Here is a 17,567-nt window from a genome sequence, read left to right as displayed (position 1 = left end):
AAAGTGTGAGTGTAATTAGAGGCAGGAATTGGATTAGGGACGGATCAGTGGCCACAGTTAGATGGAAATATCACAGAGGGAGTACTACCTGCATGGAAATGTCCCTCTCCCACCCTTCAAGCACCCACTCTATGCTGTGTAGCATACAGCTCCTAAATGGATGCTTCCATGGACTGGCTGCTGCTTTTAAAAGCAGAAAATAGCACATGACAAGACTCTAGTTCACAAACAAACATTCTTTCACAGTTAATCTATCGCATATAAAGCCACATAACACATGTAAGTGGTTTGCTTTAGAGCTGCCACGTGTGCACCTGAGGAAACTCAGAATGTTTTAATCCCAAGAACGTTGGTGTTTTTTCTGTGTGCCATGTTTTTGCTGCATGCCTATCCCCCTTTTCTTCCTCTTGTGACCAGCAAATTTGTCAAGTATTTCAAGTAGGTCTAACTCATTACAGCCCTAATTGTTCCAAGGTTCCAATAGCTTGTATTGATCAGTAAAAATCAATGTTAAGCAGGGAAAATGGACTTAAGTCGACCTATTGACCCCCTGACCATAATTTGACCGCAGTGAGTTGAGCTGTACTATTCTGGCAATTCATGGTACTAATTGACACCTTGACCCTGATGCCAATGTCCAGGGGGCAATAAATAAACTATGGTGAGGAAGTAGAGTTTTACATGCATATTCTTGTTTACATGGACACATACACATTTACACGCACAATGCTAGTTATGTGGAGAGGGAGAAAATCAAATTGTCACGGGGGCTAGGAGCATGTTGGCTGGCAGTCAAATCATTCAGCTTTATTATTTGGTGAACCCACGCAGGCAGGTGCAAATCTGTGAGTGCATGTGTGCATGTACTCTAAATGTGTGCGTACATATGTATGTGGGTGTTTGTGTAAGGTGTCTGTGTGTTCATGTCTTACAGCCCCCATGGGTGACTAAGGGATTACTTATTAATCATTCGATTCACTGCCTCTGGATTCATCGCGCGGGTCAGAAAACGGTTCCCCTTTGCCTCTTTCACACACATAGCTGGTTAATGCTCTGCATTTGCCCCACTAATAATAATACTACTTGTGTCTGCCTCACATCATTGACTGTAGAGGTTTAATTAGAAGCCAAGGATTATAAAACCACAAGAAATGGCATTCTGTTTTCCAACGCAGGAGATTAAAGGACATGGCCTATGTACACAGGAGAGGAGTATAACTCACATTCTCTAAAATGTTTCTGTCTAAAGATATGTTTTTATCCCCAAAGGTAAAGCTTTTAAATCAGTCCTAGAACGTGGAAAAAAAGATGAGATGTGTGTGTCACTTTTGGGGATATTATGGCATTCATGTGCAAATGTTCAAATACCAGATTTTATTTTTTAAGCCTTTAGATATGGCTGCCTGTCACTATTTCTGGCTCTCTGCCTTTCTCTGTCTATTGCAGCTGAGAATCAGTTTCTACCACAAACTCTCATGAGCAGACTCTATAGGATGTTTTTTGTATGTGCATCACGTTCAGCATGTTAAACATGGACAAATGCATTTGGCCTTACACACATTTCACCAACACATGTAGGTTCATGTTCCCTTGAGACAGTAGAAGCGCTGGCTCAGGCTGCTCTCTGTTTAGAGGTTGAGATAGTCAGCATGTGCATCCATTAGCATCTGACTGAAGAGGGCCTTTTTTTAAATGCCTTGCCTCAGATTCTTCGAGAAATCCTGTGCTTTACTTTCCCGGATAACACCGACTGACTTTCGCTTTGTCTCTTGCTATCTTCATTCCCTTCTCAACCCTTAATTCTTATCCCTCTTCCCCCTCTCTATTTTCTCTCAGTGTGCCAGATCATGTCTAAAGGCGTAGTGGCAGTCCTCGGCCCCTCTGCCAGCCCAGCCTCCAACTCCATCATCAGCAATATCTGTGGAGAGAAGGAGGTGAGTTTATGCACCCAACTGGCCTGTGGCTGCACGCCCATGTCAAGCAGCCCGCTCACTGCACCACCAAAAATACAGCGTTTGGAAACAATGATGCTCATTAGTGCCTGTGTGGTTTTTGTAGGAAGTTAAGGGGGAATGAAACCCAACTTGTTAGCGAAAATGATGAAATACCTCTACAATGTCATAACTTTCCATTCCTGTCCCACTCAAATCAAAGCTCTACTGGACATTTTATTTCCTCCATTCCCGTCATTAGCTTGGAGTAGTTTGGCCCACTGAGGCTTGCTAGCCACTGTTTTGAGATTTTTATAGAAACAAATACGAGCAAACAACAGTAAGTGCTGTTGTTTTGCCCCAAATTACATGGGGTGAGAACAACTAGCTCCTGCCGTCTCTGCAGTACGCCTAGTATGATATGACAGATGATAGCATTATCAATATTATTTTGATAAAACAAGTCAACAGCCATATTTTGTTTTCTGAACAGTGAAAAAAACATGTTTTTCACGATTTAAACATGACTGAGTGGATTTAGCTTTAGAGCTTGACTGCATGCAAACAGATCCCAGTTGGATGCTAATTGGCTTGTCTGAACTCTGACATGGTGTGTTTTGCTGTCTGATGTCAAGACTTTGAATTATACAAAACCATAAATAGATCAAAATCAATTATGAATAAGAAAAGAAATGTATATTCATGGATTTTATCTGTTAAGGTTTTACTGCCGCACTTTGTTGCATTTACTGAATTTGATAGTCTTTTGTTTTGCTCTCTTTGTGGAATGCTTATTAATAGCATCTATATTATCAAATGTATACTAACTACACATTTTAAAAACTACATGTCAGCTTTCTTTCACTTCATCAATCACTGGGTTTTCACTAGTGTGTTCTGGTGTGCTCCCTGCCATAATTGGATTTGGTCCACAGAGAAGCCGCCTTTTTAACTGCATAAATTTGATCAGCACGACTATTAAAAGACATCCCATTACCATTCTGTTCTCTATAATGTCCTCTGGTTCAGTACAGCCTGTCTTTCTAATGAGACATCAGTCTGTTATAGTGGTAGACAGACCAGGACTCCCTGCTGTTAAAAACCTCTAGTGGCATTGACTGGCGGGGTGGACTGCTTTGAAAAACCGACTGTGATAATACCACTGTATGAATATTAAAGACCCCATCAAGTGAAAAATGACATTTTTGAGTTGTTAACTGATACATACAGTAGTCATAGAATATTCTAAGGAGTTGATAGTGGCTCAAATGATTCATAGATTGTCTCAAATGTAATCTCTCTTTATCCCTTCTTATTGTACTTATATATGAGTAGGGTAATAATTTGGTTGACCAGAATCTTCTTAAACTCAGCCAAATTTTCATGTTTGTCACAGAAAGTAGGATTATAAAATCTGTCTTTGTCCTTTTCTCCTTTAACACTAACTTAAGCAGTAATTTCCAACAGGTCTTGGCCAGCACTGTTGCCGGTGTTTAAGTCTGAATTCTGTTCAGTATTTAGGTTAACAACTAATAATTCAGTACTGGTATGCCAGGGGGGTGTCCAATCAAATACTACATCTATATCTCCCAACTCCTCTGAGTGGACTTGATAGAGCTATGCAACTCTATCCTGGTACTTATTCATCTTTTCTTCATTTTCAGAGCCACATAAAGTGTCCAGAGTTGAGCTCTGGATTAATGGTAGCACATTAAATAAAACTATGCAAGTGTTCATTAAGTGTAAGTTGAGAAAGCTGACATAGAATCCTTTTTATTTATTTTTTTTTTTGTCATTTTACCAGTGGTGAAAGAGGTACTCTTTACTGTAGTAAAAGTGCTAGTGCTGCAATATATAAATACTCCATCCAAAGTTAAAGTACTGCACTCAAAATGTAATTTAAATAAACTTATGTAAGACCTACATAACCAACAACATATTTGATTACTCAAAAATTTGTATGTAGCAACATTATACTGTTTGTCAGCACTGCAGAACACAGGTATAAAGCAGTATAAAATAGTAATACTCAAGTAAAATACAAGTAAAAGTTCTTAGTTACCTTCCTCCTCCTCCTTTTACCTTAAAGGGAAACTCTACACAAAATTGCATTTGGAGTAAGACCATTTCTGTTCTGACCCCTTTGAGCTCAAGTTTTGAGTCTGTTCAACTTCATCTTTGATGTGTTGTGTATATACATATTTGATGTTTTGCTCTGTCGTACATTGTGAAGTATTGTACTTCACAGGAGCCAAATAGAAAAGCAACTGCTTGACAGCACCAAGCAGGCATTTTAGCCCGTAAGTAATTCATCTTTGCTGGTTCTGTTAAACGTGTTAGAGATTGTAAAATGGTTTGAAGAGTTCCTTCTCTGACATGACTTAGTGGGAAGTGCATAGCTTGATGTGCCATGACATGTTTCTCACCTCAACATCAAGAACTTGATTTTTGAGTCGAAAAAGTAGCCAAAAAGTTTAAAGCAGAGGAAGAGAAGATATCAAATGTTTGAGTCTTTGGAAGTGAAGATAGCCTGTCGTGATGCTGGCAATGTTTTAAAAAATCTGACAATTAAATCCACTCCAACATATGTTAATGCTCCTAGTTTTATAGATCTGCAGCTTTTATATATTTATAATCACATTATTATTTGCAATTTTGTGTCCACCCCCAGTACAGCATAAATCATGAAAGATATTCAGTCAGTTTGCTGGGAGAGATGATATTAAACCATTTTTGAACACATAATTGTCATGACAACAGATTAACACACCCAGTTGAAAAACCTGTTTCCTTGGGAATACTTTCATCCTCTTATCTCATTCTGTGTTATATAAAATGAATTAATAACTATTTTTAGGTTGTCCAACAATTAAAAGGATAATGAAGCTCGATGGCTCTCATTTGTGGTCATCAGGACCCTGCTGCTGGTTTTTAAAAATCAAAGACGATTCCATGCTTAGAATACACAGGATTAAAGTTTCAGGATTAAAACTGATGGTCTTGACTCAGCGGTCGTCCCCGGATGCTATCAAGACCCAAGAGCATGCAGATTTTTATTCTAACCAAACACTACGCCAGCTGATTTCACTGATTAGGTCCCCCATCTCAGACTTGAGGTGTGCAAATCAGTGAAGTCAGCTGCTTTTGTGTGTGTGTGTGTGTGTGTGTGTGTGTGTGTGTGTGTGTGTGTTTGTGTGTGCGTTCACTGTCTAGCAGAGAAGGTCACATTGCTCTTCATGATTACTCTGAGTGGGTCGACTGGGTAATGGCCTTCAGCCATTGGCTTATATTAGTAATGGGGTGCAGTAACTAACAATATCACCAAACATTACCCACAAGTGTATTTAAGGATTTAAGGTACAGGAGACCCTGTAATACCGCATGTAAACATAATTAGCCATGAAAACGGTTTTATAACTAAGAAGGAAAATATGCCTTAGAAGCGAAGTAGTTTTTCAAAAAGTAGATTATCTTTTCATTTGTTGCCTCATGAAATGATTTTAGTTTAAATATCAATTACCTTGTGGTGGGTTTGCAATGAAATTCTTATTTTAGCAATCATGGACATCTCACATTCTGACACGGTAAGGAAGAAAGACAACCTATGCAATTATTACCAGTCACAAGAGGATAATAAACAGAGCTAAAGTAACTCAAATCTTTTCAGTTCTGAGCATATTAAAGGTCTATCACAGTGGGGAATTTTACAGTAAGAAAATGTTTCTCTGCTGAGTGAGAGGCTTGAGCTGAAATCAAAAATCATATAATGGCAAGATGGCAGAGGAATCCATGAGCATCACAAAACTTACAGTGCTTTAAGTCAAGCTCAACCAACAGCACAGTTGAGAAACCAATAATCCTTTTGGAAATAATGTAAACCTATATTCTGTACTTGGCAGCCAAAAGTCAGCAATGCATGCCTTAGGACTGCTCAGCAGGAGACAGGTAGATTGGCTGGTCGATGCAAGCAGTTGCTTGTGTCAACTCAGACATTTTTCCACCTTCCCCCAAAGAAGCCTTTACATGATTAGGAGCTTTATGAACAAAATAGATATGCATTTTTTTATGGTTTATAAAGCTACTATAGATGTTCTTCTTCAGTGGATATGACCCTAGCAAGCATAGCAGTGTGCAAATCCCTTAATTAGTTAATTATCTGTTAAATAACTGTAATAAAAGACAATTGAGAATGTATTGGAATATAAAGAATGTTTGTCACATCCTTAACTAGTATCAACAGGTGATCCCTGTCTATGATACTCTGTCTTTAAAAAGTAAAAGCAGATCACCCTTAACCATAGATGCTGGGAAGAGGAATGTGTGTATGTGTGTGTCGGTGTGTGTATGTGCGTCTACACCTGCCACTGTGCACACATGACTCTGACCACCTAATCCCTCACTGTGAGCGTAAGGCCACAGATGCTGGCGCTCCGGCAGCTGGTTGCCTGGGACACTGGCAGCAATATTGTGGCTGACAGACCCCACAAGGTGATCAGCACATCATCTACCCGTCCCTATCAATCACTCCCCGGGTTCCAGCGCTGCTGCAGAGGCTACTTCCACTGAGGCGACAGTGGAGTGAGACTGAGCCCATCTGGGTTTCACACTAATAGTGACTAATAGAAAAACAGCGACTGCGGAGGGGTTGACTGTGTGCATCATGTTGGTAGTTTGTTTCCATCTTGCGCAGCACGGCAAGCAAACCTTGGGGTCAGGATTTGGAGGAAGGGCAGATTAATATCGACTAATGAGAAGCATTAACTGGGGTTTTGGATAAGAGGCTCCTGCTGCTTTACAGGTGCTTATCTGCCGGGTGCTGCAGCCAACTGGAATAGCTAGAGCATGCAATGCCGTTTTCTTGTGGTTGCTTTGTTTCCTGTGAATCTCAAGGATAAGAAATCAGATTCTAATTTATAAGAGGTGACTTGGGTATGAAATAATAGACTCAAGGACTTTCCATTCCCCATTTGGATTTGCACAAGGCTCCATTTACACTCCCCATCTTGCACTGTTATTTTCATACAAAGCCTTTGACTAAGATCATTTTGCCATTAGCCATAGGGAGCTTTCAAAGTAAATTGTGTAAATGCCAGCAATTACATTTTTATGTGCCAAATAGTTTATCTGAATTCAGTTTTTATCCACTGCTTTTAGCAACCTTCAGATTCATTCATTTTTTTTCATTCATTTTATTTATATAGCCATATCACAACAACAGTCATCTCAAGCACTTTCATATAGAGCAGTCTAGACATACTCTTAAAATAGTATTACAGAGAGAACCAACAAATCCACAAGAGCAAGCACTAGCGACAGTGCAAGGAAAAACTCTTTAAGAGCAGAAACTCGAGCAGAACGATCAGGTCGCATCTGCTCGACGTGGTTAAGAAGGAGAGAGAGAGAGGAGAGGGTAGGAATAGCGAAAGAAGAACATAGCATAACACAGGTTCCATATCAGATGTTCTTACTGCTTGTTTTTATCCCAAACTCCCATCCTTCTTCTACTGTAAAGGGTAAAATGTGCAATATCCCTGTGTCCACTAAAAAGGAGAAACATATTCCTCTATGATTCAAACATGTGTCAGAAGCAGTCATGAATATTAATGTCCAGTCTGATGTCCAGGGGTTGCTCTGGGCTTGCAAAACCATCTGCTTGTAGAAGTACAGAGAGATTATGCTACTGCATTTTGGTTGGGTGGTGCTCAGGTTGGATTTAGAGGTGAACCTGAGGTCTGCTGGGCAAACAAAGAGCATGCTGGATTGAGGTTGGGGGTCACTGGTATAGCACAAGCCCTGGAGACAGGCAATAATGAGAGATTTGTGCTTTCAAACACACACAGACATGTACACAAAGAAACTCACAAACACAATTCTGACTCACTTTTATACCAACCATAAAATGCAGTAAATAACATGACATTTGCTTGCCACTTGAGAGTCATTATGTTCAGATGTTCAAGTGCTACATTATTTGTGCCTTTAAGGTTTTCTGTGCTTTTCTCTCCCCATCACTCTGCTGTCAGCGCTCTCCTCATCTCATTTTCTGCCTCTTTCTCTCCCATCTCCTGTGATACAGAGTTGTGCTGAATTGTGAGCACAGGTGTTGAGGTAACACTGAAATACTGTTCCTTTCCTTCCTGAGTCTGAGTTTAATTCTGAGATTAATAGTCAAATTAACTCTGTAGGATTCCTCCACATGGCCAGACAGGAGCAATTCTTGGACAGGACCACAGACAAAGTGAACAGACAAAGCTGAGGCACAGGTGATTGCTCATGAATGGATGTTGAACAAATTTGAAAACCTTTGTCCATGCTTTCAGGGAGAGAAATATTTTGCAGGTCCAGTACTTCATTTGCGCCATCATTGTGAAACTTTCGTGAGAAGCTCACTCACTGAATAGTTGACGTAGATCTGAGTGCATATTCAGTCTTTTGTCCTTTCACATGTTCAGATACTCATCCTGCTGTGCTGTGCTCAATATGTGTAAAGCTGCCCAAACTGATTTAAATGGGTGAGTCGTCCAGCAGCTCAGTGCTACACATGGTGTGGAATTGCTTTTTGTGACACGATAAGCCAGCTAGCCAACCCAGTAAATCCTCTCTGGCCAGAGACCGTTTATATGGTAGCTATGCTCACTTTAGACTGTCTCACTGCCAGACACTGCACCACAGTTGGTCACAGCAAAGCCAGCACACCACATCTCCTGTTTGTGTACAGCCAACTTCTGCTTAGCTTTGCTCTCACATGTGAACACCGGTATCATCCAAATAGTGTACCTGCACTGTGATACACAAAGGGTAGGTGTTTATTTTTACCTTAATGACCATGCTTTTTTCTTATTGTGGTGACCATTTGCATTGTAACAACTTGTTTTGTTAGATTGAGTGAACTAATTTGTACCAGTGTCAAGATCAAAAGAATAGAATAAAATCCGTTGATGCATTAATATACAATTTTCACAGTAATATGCACTTCATCTATATATTGTGTGGAAAATTATTGTGACTGTCATCGGATAAACCCTTTAAAGATAAGTTGATAGTCATTAGTTACAAATTTCATACACTGTTTCACATCATTGCATAATGTAGCTTGTCTCCTTTAATCATGGCAGTGATTGAGTTTTATCATCTTTAGAGCTTTGGAGCAACTTTGTTTTGTTGGAGGCGATGCAGTCTCCAACAATAAGAGATAAACTAACCATGTTTAAAAGAACCAGAATTATTCTTTAACACAGTCTGGCACTCTGTCTGCATGCATGAATCAAACAGCTGGTGCATGTATGAGCAGAACACTTTCTGTTTTAAACTGTGTGCTGAAGCAGCGCTCAAGCAAAGTTTGTTCAGCTTTTTCTAGAGCGTATAATCACATTTCACACTCTTCACCAGAGGATTTACTTTGCTCATTTGTCATCACCTGACCTAAGAATTGAACTTGGGTCATGTGATAACAGATAGTGGTGTATAAGTCTTTTCCCTGACAATTGAACTACTGAACTCCTGTGAGATGTGGTTGAAAGCTCAGGTAAAAGCAAAAAAGTAGAGTTAAAGTTCCTGTGTAGAGATTGTTTCTGCATTTCTATTATGGGTCATTACAAGTGTTCTCCAGTATTTTAACATCATGTAAACACACGAGGCCCTATTTTAAACTGCACAAGCAGAAGAATGAGTTCAGAGCATGAACTGCCTATGACACACAGGACTGATAAGGTGCCTTTAATCCAACATCCCATTGAAACAACAGAATACCGAGTCATAACAGACCAGTCTAATGTGTGTAGTGTTGTGTCAGGTTACTTTGTAGCAGCCTGTGCTTTCATTACAATAAATGTTTATTTCTTATGCTGATTTAAACTCCTCTACATGTTGGGGAATGATTAGTTAAAGTGGTTTATTTACATTTGAACCATTATTCTGTTAGTTCTGTTTGCTCTTGTTGATAAAATCAGCAAAGTGGCAGCAGCCTGACGTTGTGACAAAAACAGATGTGGTTCTGAGGCGTCTATTCTCAGTACAAAGTCTAGGACACATTCTCCACCATAATACCAACAACTCACTTTGGGCTGCCTCATATGAATGAACCTCCCACTTATTTGCACCTGTACTCCCACCTGAGCACTGTGCACCCTGTGCTTGGCATCAAAATACCACACAGACACAAAAAGCAAATTTCAAAGTCAGGAAAATACCAAAACGGTCGGAGCGCTGCTTGCACTGGTTGTTTGCACAGCCACGAAAATAGGGCCTTTCCATGCCACAGTTTGTAGCTATACCACATACCTAACTAGCCTGAAGAATCAGATCTTGCAACAAAACTTTTCCAGTTGTGAGAAAGCAAGTTGGTACAGCATGTCACCACAACAAACTTTCTCATCTGATTACACTGTCACATTCTTGTAGTGACTAGATTTGGTTAGTTGAGTCCTGATGTGGCTGTTGAAATTTTTTCCTGCTCTTCAACAAGATCTGCTAGGCACCATCCAGATGTCCCTATTGCCCGATTGTTTTTGCTTTGCCCAGTCCATTTTTATTTCGTAAAACAACAGATGACAGTCTTGACACAGATTCAGTAAACAACGTTAGTTCTCCTGTCAATATTATGAACACCTCTGTCCTTTGTTGTTTTGATTTACACTCTTTTCCTCTCCATTTCACCTTTATTTTTCTTCTTTCCTTTCACCCTACCATAGTTTTAACCAACCCCCTCCGTCTGCTATTACTGCCCTCACACAACCCTCAACTCTCCTCACTCTCTTGTCCTTATTCTCACCTTTTTCTTTCTTTGTCTCTCCTGTCTCCCCACGTTCTCACATTCATTATTTTCTCTTTTTTCTGTCATTTTCCTTCTGCCTCAGACGTCATCTGTAGATGACTACCAGGTTCAAGATTCAACATTCTTAACAAAACTAATAAAAAGAGGAGCAAATGCTATTCAAAAGCCAGCTCCCTCTCTGTCTGTCTCTCCCTAATCTCCCTCCATCAGTCTCATGCTGACTCTATGTCTGAGTGCATAGTGGTATTAGTTCTGCTGTGTTGGTCTTGTTCTGCTCAGGGGGTCAGCTTATGGTTCAGCTCCCCTCTGTAATTGGGCTTTAAAATCACTATATGTTAAGTCAAACGCTCCCCGGTCAACAGCAACATTGTTTTGGCAGCAAGTGACATATTATTGGCCACAACCACTGATCAGATCTGATTACACAGAGCTGATCTGCATGTTTCACAGTGCAGTATGACCAGCTGGAGGAAGTGCCACTTCACTGTTGATGTATGTAATATAAATCCAAAAAGTTAAGCTGCAGCTTGCTTATTCATGGCAGTGCAGGGACAGTAATGCCTGTTGAATCTCAATAAGATTTCTGCGTCTCTTGGACACTCACAGCTTAGTATTCTTCTAGATTCCTCACTCAGAAAATAACAAAATGCAGCAAAGTGAGATGCAAATTATCTTTTCCTTACTGTATGCAATATAATATCACATGTGATCCCACAGCTTAATGCAATTCACGTTTCAGCACTCAAGTTTTCATCCATTTAACTAGTTTTAGGCTCTCCACTCAACATTCGTTATCATCATTAGGATTCATTACGATCTGAGGAAAGAAACCAACTTATTCTCTAGTTTCTAAAAGGCACATCAAGAAAGGGAATAAGAGAAATCCTGCAAAGACTTTTTGTGTTAAAATTCAATGGTAATTTTAGTTTTGTGTATTTGTATCTGTCTGTCTGTGTTAGTGTATTGGAAAAATGTAGAAATTAAATCTTAGACTCAGGAGTGAAAGTAAAAAAGGTTTAATAGCAGGTGCTCAACTGAGGAAGTCTCAGAAGTGGAGCTGCATCATCCCTCACACATTTATTTCCCTTTTTGGACTTCTAAAGAGCTTTACTGTTAGCCTCAAACTACAGTTTATAAACCTCTAGTGCTACTTAATGACAGGTCAATAGATCGTCTATAGCTGTTCCCTTTAGTCTCATTTCAACCTTCTCCATAGTGTCAGTGTAAGAGATGATTTTACTGTGTTAATTATAGTAATGCACCATCTGAGAATTAAATGTATGGTAGTTACTGTAGTTGTTAGCAGGTGTCCTTTGCTACACCTAGCAAAAACTAATGCAGCCTAATGCAACAGACCTGCAATAAATCTTCTCCTCATGGAGGTTATACTGTTCAGTTTTTGTTGATTGAACTTTGTGATCATTTTGAAGGGTAAATAATATATAGGTATACAGTATAGTACAGTACATTGTACATTTATCCAGTATTATACAAGCAAAACATTTTTACCTGCAAGTGCTTTGTTTTTATACTTGTCGCAGCTCAGGCTACAGTAAGCAGTGTGTCAGGCATAAAATGGCCCAAAATGATTTGTAATGAGAATACATAGTGACACCATAATTCATTTCTCTAAGGTTTGTGTGTGCTTGTGCATACAACAGCATAAATCTGTGGGTAGAGCAGTTTAAAGAATGTGGATGTTAAGCTGGGTGTCACTCTGTACAGGATTCATCTGTTTAGTCTGCTTGCAAACAAAACGCAGGTGCTTCTTCTGTCTCTGCCTGATCATAATTAGAGGAGCACAGCTGTCGTCTGCACCTCTGCTGACCCTCTCCTCACAACACTATTGATCTGTCTTGTCAAGGCCTTACCAGCAGAACCGCCATGTGCATATCCAAATCCACTATCTTGTCATCAGGAAGCAGTCTCTTGATTTGATCACTGAGATGAAAGTGAGGAGAAACAGAATGACTCCCAGGTGAGCAGCAAGTAAAATGGATTTCAATTTAGCTGATTGTTGTCATCAAGGCTATGAAAAGGGACTGTGCTCCTTATTACCATGTTGTTTTTGTTTGCTCTTAGTCAGCTGCGTCAAGTAGTAGAGTTTCTGTCTTGTGTGGAAGGAGCCAGTACTCAACCCAGCTGATATTGTTCAGCTCCCTGCCAGCTGCTCACTGAACTGATGCACTGCCATTGTCACTCAGCAAACTGAAACTCATCAAGAACATATGAGTCTTTTGTCTCTCCATCAACATGTTTGTGTTGTATTCAGAAGCCAGGTTCTCAAAGATTTGTTGGCCAACTGTTTGCCAGTTTTGTTGTGTAAAGTTGAGCCATGCTTTGTTTTCTGGTGTAAGTCAAACATTTGGCTTTATTCCCAGAACTGGATTAAGCCCACTGTTAGATAAAAAAAACAAAAACAAAAAACACTTTTCCAATCAAAGCTCCCTATAGAAAATTTTGGATTCAGCAATACGGACATGTATTTCTATGCTTGATAAACACGGATAGACCATATTTACTTGTAAATGTTCCCTCATTTAATCAGGTAGGAGGATTGAGAAAGCTCCCCAAATCAAATTAGTGGTTTCTTTTTTATCCTGACTGTTCACTATAATACCACCACAGCTGGTAGCCAAGCAGGGGAATTTAAAAGCATTCTCTTTTTTTCGCAAAGACATTTGCTCTGAAATAGGGCAGTGGAGTGAGGAACAGACCTCTCTGGAGGAAAGGAACTTTTTTCTCTCTGAACTGGCTGATCAATGAGATAGAGATCTCGTGGTCAATGTTCCACTCTCCTAAAAGGCACCATGGGATCCGCAGCCCACTTCATCTTTATCACTGGTCTGCTTCTGCTCTGACCGCAGGGACCTGATGCCGGCTTATTACTACCACAAATAGAGATCTGGCTGCACGGGCTCAGGCTGGAATGAGCTGGCGGGTGGGGATGGAGATTGTGGGTAGGGTGGAGTTGACACTCAGACTCTCCTAACACCGGTGTTTCATCCTCCTTTTTTCTCCCACGAGATTTCTATTTGCCTTTTCTGAATGCCAACAGCTGGTCTCCCAAATCCCCCATAAACCTTTTGGTTCAAAAGGGGATCAGGTAGCCATAATAGACTACCACCTGCCCTCCTCCATCTCCTGCCACCCTGTAACACTATCCTTGCCAACTCCACTCTGGCGTTCCAGCCTTGGCACCACTCTTGCTGACTGATGGACAATGTCTCCAACAGCATCTGTTCTCTAATGCTTAGTGGCCAACATAATTCTCTGGCTTGCGATTGGCTGCATCCAGCCAGACTTCATACTCTGTGTTCTGCTGTTGGTCGGTTTTCCACAACTCATGATCTCCAAACTGATTAGCTATGTCCACTTTTTGACAGAAAACGAACTGTTCTCCGTCTGGCTGCAGTGAACCTTGTATTCAGCTCACTGAGACTGAGTGGCTGCTGTCCACTTGGCTGCATTGCTAAGTGTTTTCAAGGACAGTTCATTCTTTCTGCCAAGCATGTGTTGTATGCTAATTGATAGCCAGGTCAATGTGTGGTAATGTAAACAAGTCACTTGAAACATTACCAATGAACAGCTCTAATACTTACTTTTCTAAAACCGTGCTTGATGCATTCCAAGACCCATAAAAGGGTAGTGATACTTTATTAAACAGGGTTTTGTTCTGCTGTCCCTCTGAGTCCAAGCCAACAGATGTAGTTGCTCATTACATCTCTGATCTCCATATGGCACTCCTGCACATCCACCTCCTCTTCACCTCCCCTTGCTTGGACCCCCTCCCAGCAGGCTCCTGTTAGGTTCACAGCGGACAGGTAGCAGAACGACTTGGGCACTTGTCAGCTCAACGACCGAGACAACCCAAAGCTTGTTGTCTGGATGAAAGGGAAATTAGCTTTCACCTTCACTCCAGCTCAGAGCAATGGTCTCCTCACTAATGCCCGGTCAGATTTGAAACTAGCCCTCTTGAATGTAACCTTGAATTTTCCACTGAAGAAGGGGGTATTAGAAGCTATTGGAAGCAATGAAAATCCCTGGCTGTTGCCAACAAACATCCAACAATGCATCAGTGGCTTTGCAGTTTGAAAATGTGCAGGTTCGTTTTACTCCGTGTTTTAATAGCTAATCTGAGCAGATCAGAGTGCAGTCTCAGTGTAATTAAGGCGAGTATATTACAAGCACATTGTAATTAGGTTGAGGTATTTTTGCTGCCAAACTAAGGTGCCTCCTTTACCCACTGCTCACTCTGCGTGCAAGAGTGCACATATGTGTGTGTGTTACTTGTGCAAAGCCTGTGTCCTGTGAGAGCTTCCTCATTAAACGCCTGTCAGACCTCTGTCTGCAGACCTGCCAGCCATCCTGTCACACTGCAGGAAACACACTCACACACATACACATATATACAGACAAGCACACACATCCAAGCAGAGTGAGTGGACTCAGTTGCTGTACGAAAAGGTACAACTCTGTACCTTGTTGTCTGGCTGGGGACATCTTTTGGCTTGTCATTGTGAGGGCTGGGTATCATTTGAAATTTTCCAAGTTTTGTGCTGTTATTCTTTCTGGGTTTCAATAACAAAACCAAAACAATAATTTTTTTGATACTTGCCAATAAGGAATTTTTTGCACATAACTTTGAACACTAAGCAACTGTACATTTTTCTAAAACAATTACAGTCCAAAATATTACAAGATTTCAAATTAGGAAATGTCATAATGACTAAATATCTAATCAGATAGTGTAAGTAAACAAGGCTTCATGAATTTGAATAGGACAATGCTTAGAGCAGGATATTGACACAGCAAAAAACAAAAGGAAGAAGAAACTCAAGGATCAATAACCCAAACTGGACTTCCTAGATTGTATGTCATTGTGTAATTAGCACTTGATAAATGCTGCCACTTTCACATTTTCAATCTGAACGTCCAGTAAGAATCTGATCAGGTATTCAGTGCGTACTTGACAGTTTTTGATACTTGGTGCTAGACATACAGCACTGTGGAAATGCTGTAGGCACTAAAAGTAAGGTGAGGATGCATGCAAAAAAAGGATAGGTTTATTTATCAGCAACTTCACAGAAACAGAAAAAAACCTAGATCAAATCAATATTTGATGTGACCACATGGGGGCAAGACCATCTGTTGCAGGACTCCTTGTTCTTCTTGTTCACTGATGGTAGTTCTTCATGGTTCATTGTCTTGCTTCAGAATTAATTTGTGCTGATTAGACACCTCTCTGATGGCATTGCATGATAGATAAGAATTTAAACAACTAAAGTGCCTTAAACTTTTTCACAGAGCTGGCAACCAAAAGTATCGAAGTCCAATACTGAGCTCTAGTCATTACATAATGAATGCAGCATAAACAACTTTTATGACTTCCTGGTCTATTTGTTAATAAGAACCGCATCTTCTAAATAATAAATGAGAGCCACAATACTCTGCTTTAAGTTGGAATGTATTTGTAGCCCATGGAGACCAAACAATAACAAAGCTAAGTGCTGATGTTGTTACTGAAGCCCATGAAACTGTATGTCTTGAGAAATCAACCAATAAAGAGGAGAACATGAGACAGATTGCCTTTGACAACAGAATCAAATTTCACACTGCTTAATTCAATGACACCATTTAATGAGTGCTGATTGTAGCCCCTTCACCATTCCTCACTCTCTGTTTATATCTATTAAGTGTGTTTATGTTTTCTCCTCTTCCTGTCCTGTAGACTGTTTCCCCCATTTCAGTCTCTCTGTCGTTCACCTCATTGCTCTCTTCTTCTGTCAGTCAGACTGTCAGGTTCTCTCTACCCGTCTCTCCCTTTTTTTTCTCTCAGTTACGCACTCATCTCCCCCCACCGAACCACCCGTCATTCCCTTGACACACGCTCATCTTTCTCCACAGCAGTCACCGTGGTATTTAGTTCTATTTACAGTCAAGCTACCAGATTATTAAAAGCAGAGCAGTTACCTTGGGCTTCATTGTTTGCCTGAGATTTTCTTCCCTTCACAAATTCCAGATGTAATTAGTTTATCTTCTACACCAATAGTGCCGCAGCCTTGAGCAGATGCTTTTAAAAGACACTTCCATCTAATTTTGACTTACAGCTTGTTTACTAGTATCCACAAGTTGTTTACATAGCTTCTAATAATTTTCTGTGCCCTAGCTAAGTAGATTCATATTGGCAAAACTTGCTTGAACTTAACTGCTGTCTCTCCTAATAGTGTTGTAATTTACAGTAATTTGTGGCATGAATATGTTTAAACCACAAAGTGGAGGAAATATGCTCTCACTGCTTGAGAGTGAAATGTTTGACTGTGTAATTTGTCAGTCTTAGTCGTCTCATGAAAGATTACTGTGCACTCTGACTGGAAGCTTTTAGCTCAGTTAAAATCTCCTTTTTGTTTTTGCCCTGCTAACCTCTGAGGACAATATCTGACTCATAGCAGCTAAATGCTATACTCTGTTAACAAACAAGCTGCTAATTTCGCCATTTGGTGCTGGGCAGGATAGTGTTCCACTGGTTTATCAGTTTCACTTAAAAAAAACACTATTTGACTGGAAATAGTGGTTGATTAGTGTGTTGAGACTGTATCAGAGCAGTTGAGCTGCAGGACAAAAAACTAAAATAATATGATGAAAAATCCTAAAATGGTTCATAAAGCTGAAAACAAACCACAGACTCTGAGGGTTTGTCTCAGTGAGCAACTCCTTTCACATTGCACACTTTCATTTGATTAATTGTTAAAATGAATATATTGATTAATGAGGCTTTAATTGTTACCATAAACCTAAACAAAGAGCATCATTGTCCATTACAGTGATAAGATGTGCCAGTTTGGCACTAAACTAACTCACTG

The 17,567-nt window shown here is 40.2% G+C and overlaps 1 protein-coding gene across 1 annotated transcript in view; it reads left to right on the top strand.

Moving 5' to 3' along the window:
- grik4 (glutamate receptor, ionotropic, kainate 4) overlaps positions 1 to 17,567 on the top strand; it is a 262,394-nt gene that overhangs the window by 157,251 nt on the left and 87,576 nt on the right. Inside the window, 1 exon segment of the mRNA XM_051065501.1 lies at positions 1,837 to 1,934. Coding sequence (XP_050921458.1) covers positions 1,837 to 1,934 — 98 coding nt within the window.

This window comes from Lates calcarifer, linkage group LG21, assembly GCF_001640805.2.
Source record: "Lates calcarifer isolate ASB-BC8 linkage group LG21, TLL_Latcal_v3, whole genome shotgun sequence".
NCBI lineage: Eukaryota > Metazoa > Chordata > Actinopteri > Centropomidae > Lates > Lates calcarifer.
The sequence above is the reverse complement of the archived record's forward strand: the minus strand, read 5'-3'. Positions and strand labels throughout refer to the sequence as shown.